General features: G+C 38.9%; 1 protein-coding gene across 2 annotated transcripts in view; it reads right to left on the bottom strand.

Moving 5' to 3' along the window:
- LOC136246692 (uncharacterized) overlaps window positions 1-19,069 on the bottom strand; it is a 109,359-nt gene that overhangs the window by 79,692 nt on the left and 10,598 nt on the right. For both annotated transcript variants that reach the window (XM_066038233.1, XM_066038234.1), the window contains exons 3-5: window positions 14,015-14,068; window positions 9,863-9,973; window positions 9,540-9,809 (exon numbers count right to left, since the gene is read on the bottom strand). In XM_066038233.1, the coding sequence (XP_065894305.1) occupies window positions 9,540-9,809; window positions 9,863-9,973; window positions 14,015-14,048 (415 nt within the window). In that variant the 5' untranslated portion in view covers window positions 14,049-14,068. The remainder of the gene's footprint in view (window positions 1-9,539; window positions 9,810-9,862; window positions 9,974-14,014; window positions 14,069-19,069) is intronic.

Below are 19,069 nucleotides of genomic sequence, written 5' to 3'. Positions count from 1 at the left end.
ATTTCTATTAGTAATACTCATTAATTTCCTTGCATTTGTAGGTAATAATCATGAGTATGCGAGAGTTGCATTTTCCCCTCACTACTTGGCTGCAGATAAAACTTATCATCTATATATTCATTTGGATCTAGGAGTCTATGTATATAAGGACATTTTATTTCTACCAAACCATCTCCACAACATTTGCATGACACCAATCCATCTGGTGAGGTTCCAAGATGTGGAAATGCTGGGTTGATGAATAGCCCAACACATTCAAACATAAACTCATCATGGAGGGCCTGCATCTTATGAACATAAGCTTCGTATGCAACTGGATCATTTGTTATTCCTCAGTGTAATGCAAGTACTTTCATGGAATTGAACTGACTGTGTGACAAAATATCTCTCACTAGTGACTGAGGTGGACACTTTATTTTTGCTCTGCTAACAGGACCAAACTTGGAAGCTGTTACACGACCAATACGATGCTTGTGCCATAAGAAACATTCAGACTGCAATTTTGTTGACTCCTCAAGGTACTGAACTTCATGCTCATCAACAGTTAATCTTTGAAATATTTTGACACATTCCAGGCTTAAGTTTTCTTCATTAAGTTCCTTGCATTTCTTATCTTGCAAAGCAGCCAACAGTGGAGGTAGTTTTCTTACTATACGTATGGTAGCATCAACTGTAGTGTGTTCCCTAGCTTCTACTGCAGTCAAAATTCCCGAATCAGGTAAAATTTCTTTCAGTTTCCCAAAAAAATGTCTTCACCATTCTGTGAGATAGTCTTGAGTTCCTTAGGTTGTCTTGAAGTAGTTGAAGTAATGGTGCCTTTTTCATTGGATCGTTTTCGCTTGGGTTGAGTGAAGTCCATATCAATCACGCAAGTAAGTTCAATCTGTTTATGACAATAAATATAATGGCTATATGCGTGTGAATATCACAAGTTAACTTTCTGAGAGTATGCTTCATTCCATTGACAAGGCTGTGATGTTCCTGCAGTGTATCCTAACCTAACTGCACACTCTACTTTAAACAAGACTGCTGCAATATGAGAGCACCCCTCACCTAACCTGAATGTATAATAGTATGGCAACTGATTATACATACAGTATAGCCAAGAGTTCATAATATAGTAGAGAGGGCTCAGGGGCAGATCCAGAGTTTAGAAAGAGGGGGGGGGGCACCTTGTTGAAAAATGTTGAAGAGCACAAAAAAACGGTCACAGCAATAATAATAGTCAGTTATCCTTTACCATATGTGTATATATATATATATATATATATCACGTATGTAAAATAAAATCCTTATTAACAGCTTCATAGGTAAGCTGCACTGTCTCATGAACACTGTGACTGCTTTATTAGAGTACTTGACTGCTCTATTAGAGTATCTCGATCTTTTATTTGAAGTGGAGGGTGGTACATGCCCCATGTGACCCCTCTGGATCTGCCACTGGGGCTCTACTATATTATGAACTCTTGGTATAGCTATAATGCAATCTACCCAGCCATGCAAGTGCAATGAGCTGTTACAACTGTTCCGTCTGACTTCATCATTACCCAAGCCCAGTTAGCTTTACTTGGTGTTTTCTGGCTTGGGTTGACAAATGCTTTTAAGGTGGTGGTTACCTGGAAGTCGTGGTTTTGAAGCCATTGCAAATGAAGCCATACGTTGCACCACAAATATTCATTTATTGCATCATGTAATTAGTGTTTATGCAATAATTAAAATGGTTGTTATTATTATTATTATTGGTTAAATAGGGCAGACAGCTGAGGCTGATTAGGCCCTACAAGGTACAAGTAAATACATTACAGACATTCAATTATGGCCTCTGAAAGTTTAGTTAAATTGTTCTTTCTATCAGTGGTATTGGTAGTGCATTCCATTCTCTGATCGTCTTCGGGAAAAAGCTTGTCATATATGCAGTGGTACTTGTGGATGGTATCATTAGGTGGAATGGGTGATGTTGTCTAGTATGTGTGGTGGTAAAGTGATAGCAGTCAGGTAGAGATAAGCCAATTATGTCGTGCATTATTTGGTAAAAGATGTTTAGTCTTTGTCGCTTCCTTCTCTTTGCTAATGGCAACCTATTAAGCTGTTCCAGCACAGTACTGACACTACTGTGATAGTTATAGTCAGAAAGGACCCATCTTGCAGCACGTTTCCGGACTTTTTCTAAAAGTGTTATTTGTACATTGTAATGTGGGTCCCAAACAACACATGCGTATTCCATTAATGGTCGAACTAATAATAAGTATGCAGATGTCTTGATATCAGTTGAACATTTAGTAAGGTGGCGTTTGAGAAAGTTTAACATCCCTGTAGCCTTACTAGCAACATTAGTAACATGGGTAGACTATGAAAGGTGATAATCCAACGTCACTCCACGATACATATGTTGTTGCGTGTGTTAAGGCCCATTGCCCTGTAATAAGATGAAATTCGTTACTGCTTTGTGAATATTATTAAAGAAGACATCCACTAAAGTAAGTAGAGTAGTTTAGAACCTTTATTCACCGAGATTCGGGTGCTTCGCACAAAACTTTGGCGGCATACGTCATTTGTGGTTTTAGCATGGTATGTAAAGCAAGATGTAGAGTGCTAGTACAACTTTCTGCATCAGTGTTTTTTAGTACACTAGTGAGGGAGACCTCTGTATTTGTGTAAAATAGGCGACTGGTATTTGTAGCAGGGCCGCATGTCAAGAAAAAAAGGTTTTTGTATCACCTGTCGAAGTTACAGCAGGTTTTAGACCATTTTGCGGTGGCCAAAAGGACTTCATAGTGCCATAGCTATGTTTCAGCCTGGTGTAGGCTGGAGCATTGTTGATCACACCCTGCTTATGCTGCTAAAGAATAGATTCCATGATTTATCTTGCCGCAATGTGCAACGAGCTTTGCGTAAACTGACACCAAAAGGATTTTTACATGCTTGTACAATCGGTTTTCTAGCATCGCTGTTCAATCTCAAATGGCCATACAGACCAGTATGTAAATAGAGGAAGAGCTGGTCTACAATCTGGCTGTGTTCACTTTAGTGTAGTTCTCCAAATCTGTTTATAACTGAATTTTAAAAATATCCTTTAAACCGAAAATTGTGAGGTAACCGCCACCTTAACATTACACCCCTAGTTCCAATTTTTCTTGACATCACTGTCCTCACGTAGTTACTTGCAAAATAATTGTAACCATCAAGTTGTTTCCAAGATAGCAACTGTTCAAATGTGTAAACACCTGGTCATGCAATGAAATAGGCAAATATATGCCTGTATTCCACTGGTGGCCAACTGGTCATGTCAGCCTCATAGTCGTGTTCACCTCGATAAGGATCCCTATCTAACTGCAAACCAATGGCATTAAGCTTCTCTTCGTATCTCTCCTTCGTCTTTCAAAGAGTTGAAATGGTCACTCATTCTATAGTAAACACTGCCTAACTAATTACAACATTAATCTCCGTTGCCAACCAGAGTAAAAACAATGAGTCACGTACCCATATGCGCAATTTTCACGTGAACTTATGTATAGAGCAGTCATTTACATCATTCAGATAATCGAGGTCCTACGTACTTAATACCTTTAAAATTATAAGTTTTCTTTAGCATTAGTATAGCTAGTATATACATGTAGCTATAATCTAATCAAAAACAGCCAAGCTGTAAAAAAAGGTGCGGCCCCCAAAAAGGCCATGGTGAAAAAAGATGTGAAATCCAAGGTGGCGGCCAAGAAATGGCTGTGATGGTAGGTTAATGGTTACATTTTAATAACAACAATTCAGGTGAATTTGGTGCCAAGGCCAAGCGGCACAAAATTCACCTGAATTGTCGTTATTAAAATGTAACCATTAACCTACCATCACAGCCATTTCTTGGCCGCCACCTTGGATTTCACATCTTTTTTCACCATGGCCTTTTTGGGGGCCGCACCTTTTTTTACAGCTTGGCTGTTTTTGATTAGATATCACTTCTTTTTGTATTGTATACTGCAAAGCCGGCCTATGGCTGGCTTTGGGGCTTTTTTAACCCATGTGTTTTTTTCTTTACTACAGGAAGAAGAACTTAAAGAAGAATTTTAGTACTTCAATTATTTTTTGATTTTATTAGTATTATACAAAATTAATTATATACATATATTTATTACATGCCCATTATTCCCCACAGGATAGTTTTTGCAGCTGATCTCTCTACTGGGTGACTTGAAATGTAGCTGAACTATATACAGGATGGTTTCTTTGTAGCTGAACTCTCTACAAGGTAACCTCTTCTAACTGGTCTCTCTACAGGGTATTTTGTTTCTAGCTGAACTCTCTACAGGTGGTTTGTTTGCAGCTAAACTCTCTACATGGTGGTGTCTTTGTAGCCGAACTCTCTACATGATGGTTTCTTTGTAGCTGAACTCTCTATAAGGTGACTTCGTCTAGCTGAACTCTCTACAGGGTGATTTGTTTGTAGCTGAACTCTCTGCAGGGTGATTTGTTTGCAGCTGAACTCTCTACATGATGGTTTCTTTGTAGCTGAACTCTCTACAAGGTGACTTCGTCCAGCTGATCTCTCTACGGTGTGATTTGTTTCTAGCTGAACTCTCTACAGGTGATTTGTTTGCAGCTAAACTCTCTACATGGTGGTTTCTTGTAGCTGAACTCCCTACATGATGGTTTCTTTGTAGCTGAACTCTCTACATGGTAATTTCTTCTCTACAGGGTGATTTGTTGTAGTTGAATTCTCTACAAGGTGATTTGTATGAGGCTGAACTCTCTACATGGCGGTTTCTTTGTAGCTGAACTCTCTACAGAGTGATCTGTTTGCAGCTGAACTCTCTACATGATGGTTTCTTTGTAAATGAACACTCTACAAGGTGACTTCTTCTAGCTGATCTTTTTACAGGATGAATTGTTGTAGCTGAACTATCTACAAGGTAACTTCTTCTAGCTGATCTCTATACAGGGTAATTTGTTTGTAGTTGAATTCTGTACAGGTGGTTTCTTTGTAGCTGAACTCTGTACATGATGTTTTCTTTGTAGCTGAACTCTTTACAAGGTGACTTCTTCTAGCTGAACTCTCTACGGAGTAATTTCTTTGTAGCTGAACTCTCTATACGATGGTTTCTTTGTAACTGAACTCTCTACAAGGTAACTTCTTCTAGCTGATCTTTCTACTGGGTGATTTGTTTGCAGCTGAACTCTCTACATGGTGGTTTCTTTGTTGCTGAACTCTCTACAAGGTGAATTCTTCTACCTGATCTCTCTACAGGGTGATTTGTTTGTAACTGAACTCTGTACAAGTGCGTTTTTGTGGGTGATCTCACTGCAGGTTGATTTGTTTGCAGCTGAACTCACTAAAAAGGTGATTTTGCTTGTAGCTGAACTCCTTGCATTGTATCTAGTTTCTAGCTGATCGCTCTACAGGGTGATTTGTTTGTAGCTGATCTCTCTACAAGTTGATTTGTGTGTAGCTGATCTCTCTGCAGGTTGATTAATTTGCAGCCGATCTCTCTACAAGGTAATTTGTTTGTAGCTGAACTGTCTGTAAAGTGATTTATTTGTAGCTGATCTCTCTGCAGGTTGATTTGTTTTAGCTGAACTCTCTACAGGGTGATTTACTTGTAGCTGAACTCCTTACATTGTGTCTAGTTTCTAGCTGATCTCTCTACAGGGTGATTTGTTTGTAGCTGATCTCTCTACAAGTTGATTTGTGTGTAGCTGATCTTTCTATTGGTTGATTTGTTTGTAGCCGATCTCTCTACAGGGTAATTTGTTTGTAGCTGAACTCTGTACAAGGTGCTTTTTTGTAGGTGATCTCACTGCAGGTTGATTTGTTTGTAGCTGAACTCACTAAAGGGTGATTTGCTTGTAGCTGAACTCCTTACATTGTGTCTAGTTTCTAGCTGATCTCTCTACAGGGTGATTTGTTTATAGCTGAACTCTCTATAAGGTGATTTGTTTGCAGCTGAACTCTCTACATGGTGGTTTCTTTGTTGCTGAACTCTCTACAGGGTGTTTTGCTTGTAGCTACTCTCTACAGGGTGATTTGTTTCTAGCTTATCTCTCTACAGGTTGATTTGTGTGTAACTGATCTCTCTACAAGCTGATTTGTTTGTAGCTGAATTCTCTGCAAAGTGTTTTGTTTGTAGCTGACCTCTCTTCAGGGTGATTTGTATCTAGCTGATCTCTCTACAGGGTGATTTTTTTGTAGCTGACCTCTCTTCAGGGTGATTTGTTTCTAGCTGATATCTCTACAGGGTGATTTTTTGTAGCTGACCTCTCTTCAGGGTGATTTGTTTCTAGCTGATCGCTCTACAGGTTGGTTTGTTTGTAGCTGAACTCTCTACACGGTGATTTGCTTGTAGCTGAACTCCTTACATTGTGACTAGTTTCTAGCTGATCTCTCTACAGGGTGATTTGTTTGTAGCTGATCTCTCTACAAGTTGAATTGTGTGTAGCTGATCTCTCTGCAGGTTGATTTGTTTGTAGCCGATCTCTCTACAAGGTAATTTATTTGTAGCTGAACTGTCTAAAAGGTGATTTGTTTGTAGCTGATCTCTCTGCAGGTTGATTTGTTTTAGCTGAACTCTCTACAGGGTGATTTATTTGTAGCTGAACTCCTTACATTGTGTGTAGTTTCTAGCTGATCTCTCTACAGGGTGATTTGTTTGTAGTTGATCTCTCTACAAGTTGATTTGTGTGTAGCTGATCTCTCTGCAGGTTGATTTGTTTGTAGCTGATCTCTCTATAGGGTAATTTTTTGTAGCTGAACTCTCTTTAAGGTGATTTGTTTGTAGTTGATCTCTCTGCAGGTTGATTTGTTTTAGCTGATCTCTCTACAGGCTGATTTGTTTGTAGCCGATCTCTCTACAGGGTAATTTGTTTGTAGCTGAACTCTCTACATGGTGGTTTCTTTGTTGCTGAACTCTCTACAGGGTGTTTGCTTGTAGCTGATCTCTCTACAGGGCAATTTGTTTGTAGCTGATCTCTCTACAGGGTGATTTTTGTGTAGCTGACCTCTCTTCAGGGTGATTTGTTTCTAACTGATCTCTCTACAGGGTGATTTTTTGTAGCTGACCTCTCTTCAGGGTGATTTGTTTCTAGATGATTGCTCTACAGGTTGATTTGTTTGTAGATGAACTCTCTACAGGGTAATTTACTTGTAGCTGAACTCCTTACTTTGTGTCTAGTTTGTAGCTGATCTCTCTACAGGGTGATTTGTTTGTAGCTGAACTCCTTACATTGTGTGTAGTTTCTAGCTGATCTCTCTACAGGGTGATTTGTTTGTAGCTGATCTCTCTACAAGTTGATTTGTGTGTAGCTGATCTCTCTGCAGGTTGATTTGTTTGAAGCCGATCTCTCTACAGGTAATCTGTTTGTAGCTGAACTCTCTATAAGGTGATTTGTTTGTAGCTGATCTCTCTGTAGGTTGATTTGTTTTAGCTGAACTCTCTACAGGGTGATTGCTTGTAGCTGAACTCCTTACATTGTGTCTAGTTTCTAGCTGATGTCTCTACAGGGTGATTTTTTGTAGCTGAACTCTCTTCAGGGTGATTTGTTTCTAGCTGATCTCTCTACAGGTAGATTTGTGTTGATTTGTTCATTGCTGATTGCTCTAAAGGTTGATTTGTTGCAGCTGAACACCCTGCAAAGTGTTTTGTTTGTAGCTGATCACTCTAAAGGATAATTTGTTTGTAGCTGAACTCTCTCCACAGTGACTTGTGTGTAGCTGAATTCTGTGTAACTGAATTCTCTAGAGAGTGACTTAATTGTAGCTGAATTCTCTACACAGTGCATGACTTGTTTATAGCTGAACTTTCTTCAGGGTGACTTGTAATAATGTTCTGAATTTCTATAGTGATATATTTGCTTAACTCTCCACATGGTGACTGTCTTCTTGCTGAACTGTCTATAAGATTAACTGTTTGCAGCTGAACTCCCTACAGAATAACTTGTGATGTAATAAAATTCTATAATAAATTAGCCGAATGCTCTATTAGGGTGACTGTTCTATTAGAGTATCTCGATCTCGCATTTGCTACACGGAGTTGGCTTTCGAATCATAACTCAGTGATTTGTAATCCGATTCTTCTGTACTACTGCAAGGACTTTCTATGAAGATTATTCCAGCTATACACCGATTTTCAGCTCATTGCTCTAAGCGGTTTGCCTAGTAGGCGTGAAAACTAATACTTTTTTATTCATAAAAATCGATCGCGTAATTGTGACACAGGTTGGGTTTTGTGTCATATCTCCGTGGTCTTTATCTCGATTCCTTTCAAACCACCAAAAGGCACTCCTACGATGGTTACTCCATCTACATAGCAATTTTCAACTCATTCCATGAAGCGGTTTACCCTGTAGGCGTGACAACAAATCGATCTTGTTTTACGCGAATAATCGGTCATAACTCCTGAACCATTCATCGGATTTGTACCAAATTTGATGCTAGGATTCGCCTTTGTTCTCCCTTTCTGTGTGCCAAATTTCAAGGTGATCGGAGTACGCGTTTGCGTGTTATAGCAATTTTTGCAAGTGTGCGAAAAGACGAAGAAGAAGAAAAAAAAAAACGAAGAAAAAAAACGAAACTTTGGCAGCTCGTATCTCGGAAATGGCTGGAGCGATTTCCTTCAAATTTGGAATGTAGACTCCCTTGGCTGGCGGGCAACTGTGTAGCAAATTTGGTTCCAATCAGATAAGTGATCACCGAGATACAAAGGTGTGGAAATGACTTTTTCGTTCTTCCTGTCAATATACTCACGTTGTGGCGCGCCGGCTTCTTGGGCCGCACGACACACTACCGTGTGTCTTGATATTAATACTCCTCAGTTGTGAATAATACTACAACAATTCATTTAACTGTTTTTTAAGGAGACCATTTTATTAGGATCCAACAATTGTGATCTAATTTACGAAAAGGTACCTTTTTCATACACTATCACTGCGAAGGCTAAAGTGGTGCATGCAAAATTTGGAGTTTATCATAGGTAACTATTGTTTTCCTAAGGTACAATAATATTACTAAAAATTTTAACACATTGCAAGGATTTTTCTTGTATTATAGTACAGCTGGTAGGAATAGGATAGTGCAAGGGTGGGAGAAGTGGGTGGGCAACAGAAGCGGATCCAGAAGTTGGAAGGGGGGTGCACTTTGCTGAAAAGTTGAAGAGCAAAAAAAAGGGCCCCGGAAATAACGGCTGCCCTTTACTAAATGTGTTTACTATAAAGTATATAAAGATCCTTATTTATATCTTCATAGTTAAGCTACACTGCCTCATGAATACTGTGACTCATTTATTAGAGTGACTGCTGTATTAGAGTATCTTGATCTTGTATGCAATTGTTTTTGAAAGGGATGAAGGAAGGGGGGGTGGGGGGTGCCACTGGGCAACTTATAGGAGTACTGTATTAAAATGGAGACAATAGAATAGAGAAATTATCAGGCTATGCTTAAGACCAGTGGAATCTTGAGCTCTCTGTCTACTGAAGCATTAGTGGCCATCCCAGGAATCATCTAGCCAACTGTCTTAACTTTAACTTGTATCTGATTGACTTAATTAATGTGTTTATACCTGTCTCTGGTTTATCAGGGAGATCAGTCATTACTGATATCATGTTGAACAAGTAACAGAAATGTTTGTAATCTCTTGTAGTGTCTAACTGAACTAGTAGAAGATTGATAATCCTCTGACATCTGATTCTTGAGCTTTCTCCATTGACAATAAAACTCTCCACATCACTAGGAATTTCTAAACGATGTTTTAGAATTTTGATGGTCAGTTTACAGTTAGGTATTAAACTCTGATACAACAAGTTGTAGTATCTGATCAGAAATGAAAACTCTGTTAACGATATTAATAATACTATAATAGGTCAAATATAATTTTTATCTTACCAGGTTTTCTCATAATCACACCAATCACTTGTTGCCCATACAAACAGTCTGGTGTACTGGTGGCTGTTGGGTCACTAGTTGTGTTGTCTGGTAAACTACTGTATCCAGTATCTGTTGTATAGGATGAATTGTGATATATAATATGTACATGTGCTTATTTAATACTATTAGAACTTTGCGTGGTGAGATCAAAGGAAAAGGTGTACTTTAAATTTCATAAAGTACACTTCAGGGAAAACAGTGCTTTATTTCCTACAAAGAGTGCTTTGTTGCACCGTAAAGAGTGTTTTATTGCAATGAAGCACTCTTTGCGGTGCAATAAAGCACTCTTTGCGGTGCAATAAAGCACTCTTTGTGGGCAATAAAGCACAGTTGCCCACGTGCCTTAGTGCAGGCTAATAGCCTTCGGGGCTCATGCCAGTATGACTAATCACCCAAGCTGGTGAAGGCTGATAGTCTCGCTGCGCTGAGTGATAAATCACCCCAGCCAATACAAGTTCTACCATTGGATTGCTTTTATAGACATACCTAAATGGTTCGATGATGGGTGGGAGAAGGTAACGTTGCTGTTACATTTGTTGATGCAAGCAGACAAGTCCTGGAGATGTCATGGAAATACTTCACTATGTGTCACAATAGAATCGATTATGGGTTATGACACAAACCTGCCAAAATATGCGATGAATGTCTATCATGGCAAACTATGGTGAACTACGTGTGAGTTACTTTGTTAAACTAGCTTGTGTGTATTCAGGCTGCTAATAGTTCATGTAATGCATATTAATTATGAGTCTTAGTGTATGGTGAAGCTACACAACTACAAAGTTGCATAAATCATTTAAAGCATAGCCTTGTTCGTGAAATATGAAAAATAAAGCACTCAGCACTTGGCCTCAATGCTAATAAAGCACTCGGCTTCACCTCGTACTTTATTAGCATCTCAGCCACACGCGTCATGCTTTGTTTTTCATATAGTACTCGCGGCAATGCTTTAACATATACATAAAGAGAAATTGTACCAGAAAACACAACAATAATGAGCACTAAAATAAATAGTAGCTTTATTAATTTAAAAAGAATTCATGTGATAAAAGTAGTGAAACAAGAGTTGAATGATGACTACACTAACATTATTATCATTGTATATAGTCATTTGTTGGCCGTCATGATTTATGCTTTCCGTGAGTGAAGGCTACATTTTTTTTCACAGTTTAGCTGTTTTAGCATTAATATCACTGTGTGTATTTTAAAGGAGCCATAGTGTATAACTCTATGGCTCCATACCTTACCTAAAAGCACAATAATGATCAACAGAGAAAGATTTTTGACTCATTTTTATACGCACTGTAGCTACAAGCTTTTAATGCAGCACACATAATCATGTAGAACTTTTATTGGTAGAACTGTTCAATTTGTAGACATGAAGTTTTATTAATTTTACAAGGTACACATTAAGTGAGGTAAACAACTGACAAGAGTGGTTTGATAGTTAAGCATTGGCTGTTTATCACAGACAATAAAGATCTGCCTGGTACAGTTCTTTATTGCTTCTGGATGGTTGCTCTTAGACTCTTAATGTATTTCGATCTTGCAATTTTACACTAATATTGTAATGACTGTTTCGCTAGGGACCTACAAGAAGGCTATATCCATGCAAAACAAAAGGGTGTGGCCTTCAAAAGCCAGGGTGAAAAAGTCAGGAAATCAAAGGTGGTGGCCAAGAAATGGTAATCAATTTTAATAATTGCCAGGGTATGATTAAAACTTAATTGGCATAATCACTGTTGCAGCCATTTATTGGCCGCCATCTTTAATTTCACAACCTTTTCCACCCAGGCTTTTGTTTTAAAGTCTAGATGATTTTGCATGGATTTCATTTCTTTTGGTATAATTAAATATCTCAAAGCCAGCTATAAACTGACTTTGGGGGCTTGCTTTTACCATACTTTCTTTTTTAAATGTCCCAACCCAAGCCATAAACTGGTTCTGGGGGTGGTTTTGCACCAAAGTTATTCTTATCAGTACTGATTATTATGATTCTATTTTGGAAACCAGAAATTGCAATAGTATAGTATTGCTATTTATTTGACCAAATATGCAGCTTTAAAGTCATTCATTTTGCAATAAAGTTTGTGTACTGCAATATTGGAGAATATATTGTTGCCCATATTTTCACAACACGTTTGCTACATAAACAAGTGTTAATGATGAGAAAATTGTGATAATACGGCAATGTGCACCACGTTGTATGAGATCTAGTTGTTAAACTCCTGGACTGAAACTTGCTTAGCTAGTAATTGTCATTTCTCCAGAATAAGTGCTTGCATAATATTTCTAAACTTTATAGAGATGGGTGACATAATAGACTAGTATGCTTATTATGCAACAGACAAGTGGCCTATCAATGCAGTCAGCTTCAGACACTTTTCAGAGGCACTTGTAAGTTTTAAACATTGTGTGAGACACCATGACTGGGAAAAAGTGGACTGGCCATGCAAGACTACAGTACACTGTTAAAACGAGGTGTTACAGGTACACCCATCGTAAAGGTGTTCATGTACACCCATGGTATTTACAACACCCTAGGGGAGTATTGTAGCACTTGGGGTGTTGTTGAACACCACAAATGTCATTTTACTCCCCAATAATAGCTAAGCCACTGTAAGGGTGTTTGCCTACACCTAGGTATATTGAAACCCACAATTGGATGCTCTATTGAAAATTAGATTATAAGTACAGTTTGCTAACTTCTATAAGAGTGACTTGGAAACAACTATGTGGTAAGTATAAGGTGTTGCAAATATATTATTGCGTACTGCTAATGTGCTTTGTTGTTGGTAGTCATTGAGTATAAATTGAAATCAACATGAAGGTTACTGGAATGCTATAGCAAGCCTACATTTCTTTTCAACAAAATGCCACCATGGAGAGCACTAGAACACCTTTATAGCTATTCCTAGAACACCCTTAGGGAGTGTTGCAATGCCCTTGTAACACCTTTTAGTTGCTCCTAGAGCACCCCTGGGGAGTACTACAACTCCCTTCAAAGGAGTTTAATTTAAACAGCAGTTAGAACTCCCCCAAAGGTGATTGGATTACACCCTATTTTTAACAGTGTACCTACAGAGGTACGTACCTAGTAAAAGTATTATTGTGAAGTGTACAAAATTCCAAAAAAGTTGGATTCTTGTGGGTCCTTGGGTCACAGGTCCTTGGTCCCTGGGTCCACTACCCTGTTTCTCACTTTTTATTTATTTATTATTATTTTTATTTTTTTTGATACTTAGTGACTGCTCTATTAGAGTGTTTTTACCCCATGGTTTTACATTATGTTGTTTTTCCTTGTAACCCTGTAGTTCTCAGTGATCTTTTAAACTACAAAAGGTTTGAGCTATCATGGTTAACCTATACACAAAATGATTTTCAAGCTATTATTCCCTTAGGCAGTTTATCCTACAGGCATGACAAAAAATCATATTATTTTTAATTGTCGATAGCTTTGTGAAGATTTACACTAGAGTTGGTACGTGAGTACATTATAATGTATGCCAACTTTCATGGCAATGGAGTTCTGCACTTACATATACGCTGCTTTTAGCACACTATATAAAATAGGGATCAAATAAAAGGTTTTTGCTTTAGTGTAGGTATTTTGTACTAGTAGTTACAATACTGACATCAAGAGAGTTCTAATAAATACAAGCAATATTAATCTTTGAACATGATTTTTGCTGTGCACATTTGATCCATTTACCTATGTTCCTGTGTTTTTAGGTATGTGACTATTTCAGGATAGGCTTATTTGTTGGTTTAATGCTATAGCATGTCCATATAGCTGTTTTACCTGTATGAAAGGTCACCAAAGAAGATGAGGGAATTGGAAGAGATCGTGAAGCAATTGAGAGAAGTATATGAATTCCCTAAAGGTGGAAACAGGCCATCTCTATTGCTATATACATTGTAGCACGAGAACACCAATTGGTGTCCTTGACATTTAAAAACAAAATGCAGTATCAATCGTTTTCAAACTAATATGGAGAGAGTTGAATAACATCTTACTACTTACGTAGCAAGAGATGATTAAGGTGTATGCATGTGTATGTCAATACATACAAAAACAGTGCTATAGCTGATAAACACCACAACACTTACTAGTAGGGTTATCCATGTCACAGTGATCTTCCATATGGACGATGTGTAATTATTCTGTAATTATAATAACGTGTAATGACATGTGACAGTGAACACTGTAACTGTTAACAGTAAATGTTAGTGTATAGTACACTACAGTGATGTTAATATTACCTACATCCATACAAATACACATTATTGCATCAAGATGAACAATTCTGCAGGTATCACATTAATCATTATGATAAACAACTTCTAAAAGGTATTGAGCATGGAATAGTACAGTACAGATCACAGGTAACGTCGCGAGTATACACATGCGAGTAGTGCTCATGTCTTCTCACAAGATCATTCTTTGCAATGTACTGTACAAGACCTGTGGAACATCGCGTGGATAAGCACTAGCCACGTGAAAAGCTCGACACGCATGAGAACGCTCGCCACTGAGTTTAGTAACTGTGACCGGATCTGCAAGACAGTGGCGAAACTAAACCCGGGCCTACCCGGGTGTCAGCAATCAAGTCACGCCCACGGAATTAGCAATAGAGTAGTAGAAAAGACTATTTCACTGAATAATCAATCGAGACCTTGACAAAAGCACACATTTTTGGCTGCAAAACAGCTATATTACCTTTCGCTATTGTGAAATCACTTCAAACTGCCAGGTTATTGGTATAAGCGCCTCTAAAAATAACTATCACTTCGATACTTTAGCTACTTTAATAGCTTTACTTGTGAATACAACTTTAACTTATTGCACTGGGCCCTGGTATCGGTACAAGTCTAGTTACGCCACTGCTGCAAGAATCCCATGTGTTTGTGCAAGCCTACAGTAGCTACAGTAGCTATAATTTTACAGCCAGTAGAATGCAATAAACGCAGGGTTTGCAGGACACAATGGGTGGAATGTTTACAAAATCGAAAAAAACATTCCGTAAATTTTAAAACATTTGTTTCACAATGAAGTAAAGTGATAATACCAAAAGCAAGAGGAGTTCCAATATCTTTCTTTCGTGTCAGTATGCCTAAGGACACAGAAAATATGAGCGTTAGTCTGCCTTGTGTAGTACAATCGGTTCACTGTCACTTTATTTCTCACGTTTTTGCCTTCGCCGGTTCGCCCTGGTTGTAGGAAAGGCCTGGAAGACAAAACTTACCCAGCAATGGATTCGCTTGTTCATGGCAAATCCGATGGTCCAACTTGCGTCTTGGTAGATAGGGTCCGCAATCCGAAAAATCAACTTTTACAAATCGATCCCCCTACCATTGTGGGATGTTCATTGTGGTATCCCATTGCAAGATTCACCATGAAACCGGAGGCACGGTTGTTGTCTTCACAGAAATATCGATTTTAGTATTTCGTGAGATGCAAATATTATTTTTTAAATTTCGTGCTCCACACAAAGAACAGGATAGAACTTGCTGCTTAGCTAGATATTATCTAGAGTTAATGTAGTTAAAAAGTACGCACAGTAATAAGCAAATGATTCACTGGGTTCCCGGCACAGGGTTGCTTTCTCTCAAAAAGCAGAAAACGAAACACAAATTTTCGAATTAAAACCGCCCTACCAGCCAAGACAAGAAAAGCCAACTCTTCCTCATAGTGATGTGATAAGGTTGGATCCATAGTCTGTCTATGCTGTTAGTCTGGATAGGATCTGAGACTTCTCACCATCTGGGTGAAGAACGTCAAAATTTTCGTGCGTCATTTCAAGGGATTCTCTCAATGGTACCAAAGTGCTTTCCAGTACTTCTGATGCCACACTGGTCACTTAATTTTGTTTAGAATGATGATAAATGATGGATCAAAACGTTTGGTAGTAGTAGTAGTTGGTGTTTCTGTGATTTCATATGATGCAGTATACCAGCAGCTCACCAGGAGCTCCACCCAGCTCGAATCAAAAATGACAGATTATGTGCTTTTTTCGGTTTGTTTTTGGATGTTTTGCAGCATAATGGTGATTTAGGGTGATCTAGTGAAGATTTGAAGCCGCTGTGGAGCGTAAGAGGTGAAGTCAAATTTGGACGATTTTGCTGCCTCCCTTGATGCATAGCTTAGAACGAGGCGTGGAAGCCGTGGATGAAATAATAATTGACAACCGCTGCTACCAAACGTTCAGGGACATCTTTTGCCATAGTTTTAGTTTATAATTGATGATTGTTGTGGCTGCAGAGGCGCTGGAATTGGCTAGAAAGCGCGACACAATTCTTTGATGCTGCAGAAAATTTTGACGTTCGTCACCCAGATGGTGAGAAGTCTCAGATCTTTTCCAAACTAACAGCATAGACAAACTATGCACCCAACCGTATCGAAACACTATGAGGAAGAGTTGGCTTCTCTTGCCCTGGGTGGTAGGGCAGTTTGAATTCGAAACGTCGTATTTCTGTCTGTTTTTTCAAAGAAAGCAACCCTGTGCCGGGCACCCAGCGAGTCATTTACTTATTTCTGTGAGTACTTTTAAACTGCAACAACTCTGGATACCATTTGGCTAAGTAGCAAGTTTCATCCGGTCCTATGTGTGGAGCACGAAATTTTAAAAATAAAGTTTGCATCTTGCGAAATACTGAAAACAATATTTCTGTGAAGACAACAATCGTGCCTCCGGTTTCATGGTGGATCAAGCAATGGGATACTACAATGAACATCCCACAATGGTAGGGGGATTGATTTGTAGAAGTTGATTTTTAGGATTGCGGACCCTATGGTAGAGGACTGCATTCATAAGTTATGATCATTTTATTGAGCGCCTGTAGCTTATTATCACTGTACAAAGCGAGTTATGCTGTTGCCACTTTGTAGCGATGTAACTTCGAAAGTTTTTGGCTCATAGAGCTGAAACTTCAGTTGATCATTAGGTGAGTCCTGTTATATCTCACCTTGTGTGGTGCTCTAGAGTGAAATTTACTATCATGGAGCATTACTATAGCCTTGCTGTATCCACGCGGGTCACTTGAGCACTGTTGTAATATGACATAATACATGTGTGTATTACTGTGTAGCTATGTAATCAGACAGGTTGTCTCTGTAAATTACCACATAATGTAGTTAAGGTTTTGAATTAGTTTTGTAATTGTATTCACATGCTTCTAGAAGTTTCTGGACCTGTACAGAACTTTTCTGTGGTTTTGTAGGTATAAAAGCAGTTGTAACTTTTACTACTTTAGAGTAGAATTGAGTAGCTGTACACTGTGTGACACTGTTTATTGAGTTGCTGATTAAAAGCTATTTTGTAGTCAATTGTCAGGTTAATTTGCGAATCTGCTAACAGGTTATGGGCCCAGACACCTGGAGTTGTTAACTGATCTGACATTGGAAGAGCGAAGTGGTTAAACTTTCATAGCAACTGAGTATTGTAGCTAAGTGTTTGAGCTTTAAGTAATCGACAGGAGTTACTGGCATACGTAACTGGTTTAATTTCATTGGTATCGAGTGCTGTATCAGCTGATAAATAGGCTGGAAATGGCAGGATCAGCGATAGATGAAAAGTGGTCAATTGAGAAACTTGACAGCTCAAACTGGACTACATGGAAATTTCAAATGCATCACTTGCTACTCGCGAAGGGGCTCTGGGGGCATGTGGATGGTACTGAGGTACTAGCTGAGGATGCAAATGCTCAGGCACAGGCTGAATTTCGTAAAAAATCTCAGAGGGCATTTTCCACAATAGTTTTAGCTGTCAGTACGTCACAGCTGTACCTGATCACATCATGTGAGCAACCTAAAGATGCGTGGGATGTTTTGAAAAAGCATTTCGAGCGAGATACCCTAGCAAATAAACTGTTTTTGAAGAAGCGATACTTTCGAACTGAAATGAAGGAGGGTACCTCGATGGAATCCCACCTGAAGCATATGAAAGAGCTTACTGACAAGCTGGCAGCAATTGATGCTCCCATTACTGAGGAAGATCAGGTAGTTACCTTGTTAGGTAGTTTGCCCCAGAGCTATTCTACTCTTGTAACAGCCCTTGAAGCTCGAGTAGACGACATCAAGTTAGATTTCGTCCAGCAGGCATTAATACACGAAGAGCTGAAGATGAAAGGGCAGAACAACAGTGAAGAGCAGGGTGATTCTGCATTAATCGGTAAATTCAAGAAGACAGTCAAGCCACAGAATTTGAGGTGCTACCACTGTGGACAAGCAGGACACTTTCGTCGAGACTGTCCCAAAAGAAAGCAGAGAAACAACTCAGAGCACAAAGCAAAAACTGTAGTTGGGGAACCTCCTGAAGTCAAACTTAATGACCATCCACACGAAAGTGCGTTCGCTACATGTACATCAGCTGGTTCAAAGGGATTACCTCAGGTAGACAAGTGGCTGGTAGATTCAGGTGCCTCTAGTCACATGACATCAAATAAGAAGACACTGGCTAACTTTCGTGAATTTAAGAAACCTGAAAAAGTTGGCCTAGGAGATGGCCACACAGTTGATGCAATTGGAGTGGGAAATGTTTATATTAGAATGCAGCTAGCAAAAGGTGAATCCAAAGAGTTTGTGATCCACAAAGTGTTATATGTTCCAAATCTTGCGTGCAACCTCTTTTCAGTGAGAGCAGCAGCATCAAAGGGGAAGTCAGTGAAGTTCATTGATGACAAATGCTGGATTTACAATAGAGCTGGGGATGTTTGTGGCATGGGCTCGCTGGTAGACAAATTGTATCATCTTGATTGCGAACTGGTTCCTTCAGAGAGTGTGTCAGTGGCATTTGAGAAAAGTCGTGTGATTGATTTATGGCATCAGAGATTAGGACACCCTGGAAAACAACGTCTTTCACTGACTGTGAACAAGCAACTTGTGAGTGGTATTAATGTTTCAAAAATGGAAGAGTTATCTTTTTGTGAAGGGTGTGTCGAAGGAAAAATACACCGTCAATCTTTTCAGCCAGTGGGAGAAATTAGATCAACTGAGAAATTACAATTGGTACACAGTGATGTGTGTGGTCCCATGTCCACAGATTCCATTGGGGGAAGAAAGTATTTTGTCACCTTTACTGATGACTACTCACGTTGTTGTTCTGTGTATTTCATAAAACACAAGTATGAAGTGTTTGAAAAGTTCAAAGAGTTTGAAACAGCTAC

The sequence above is a fragment of the Dysidea avara genome, chromosome 2 (genome assembly GCF_963678975.1).
Source record: "Dysidea avara chromosome 2, odDysAvar1.4, whole genome shotgun sequence".
In the NCBI taxonomy this organism is placed as follows: domain Eukaryota; kingdom Metazoa; phylum Porifera; class Demospongiae; order Dictyoceratida; family Dysideidae; genus Dysidea; species Dysidea avara.
Note: the sequence above shows the minus strand (reverse complement) of the source record. Positions and strands in the feature narration are given on the sequence as shown.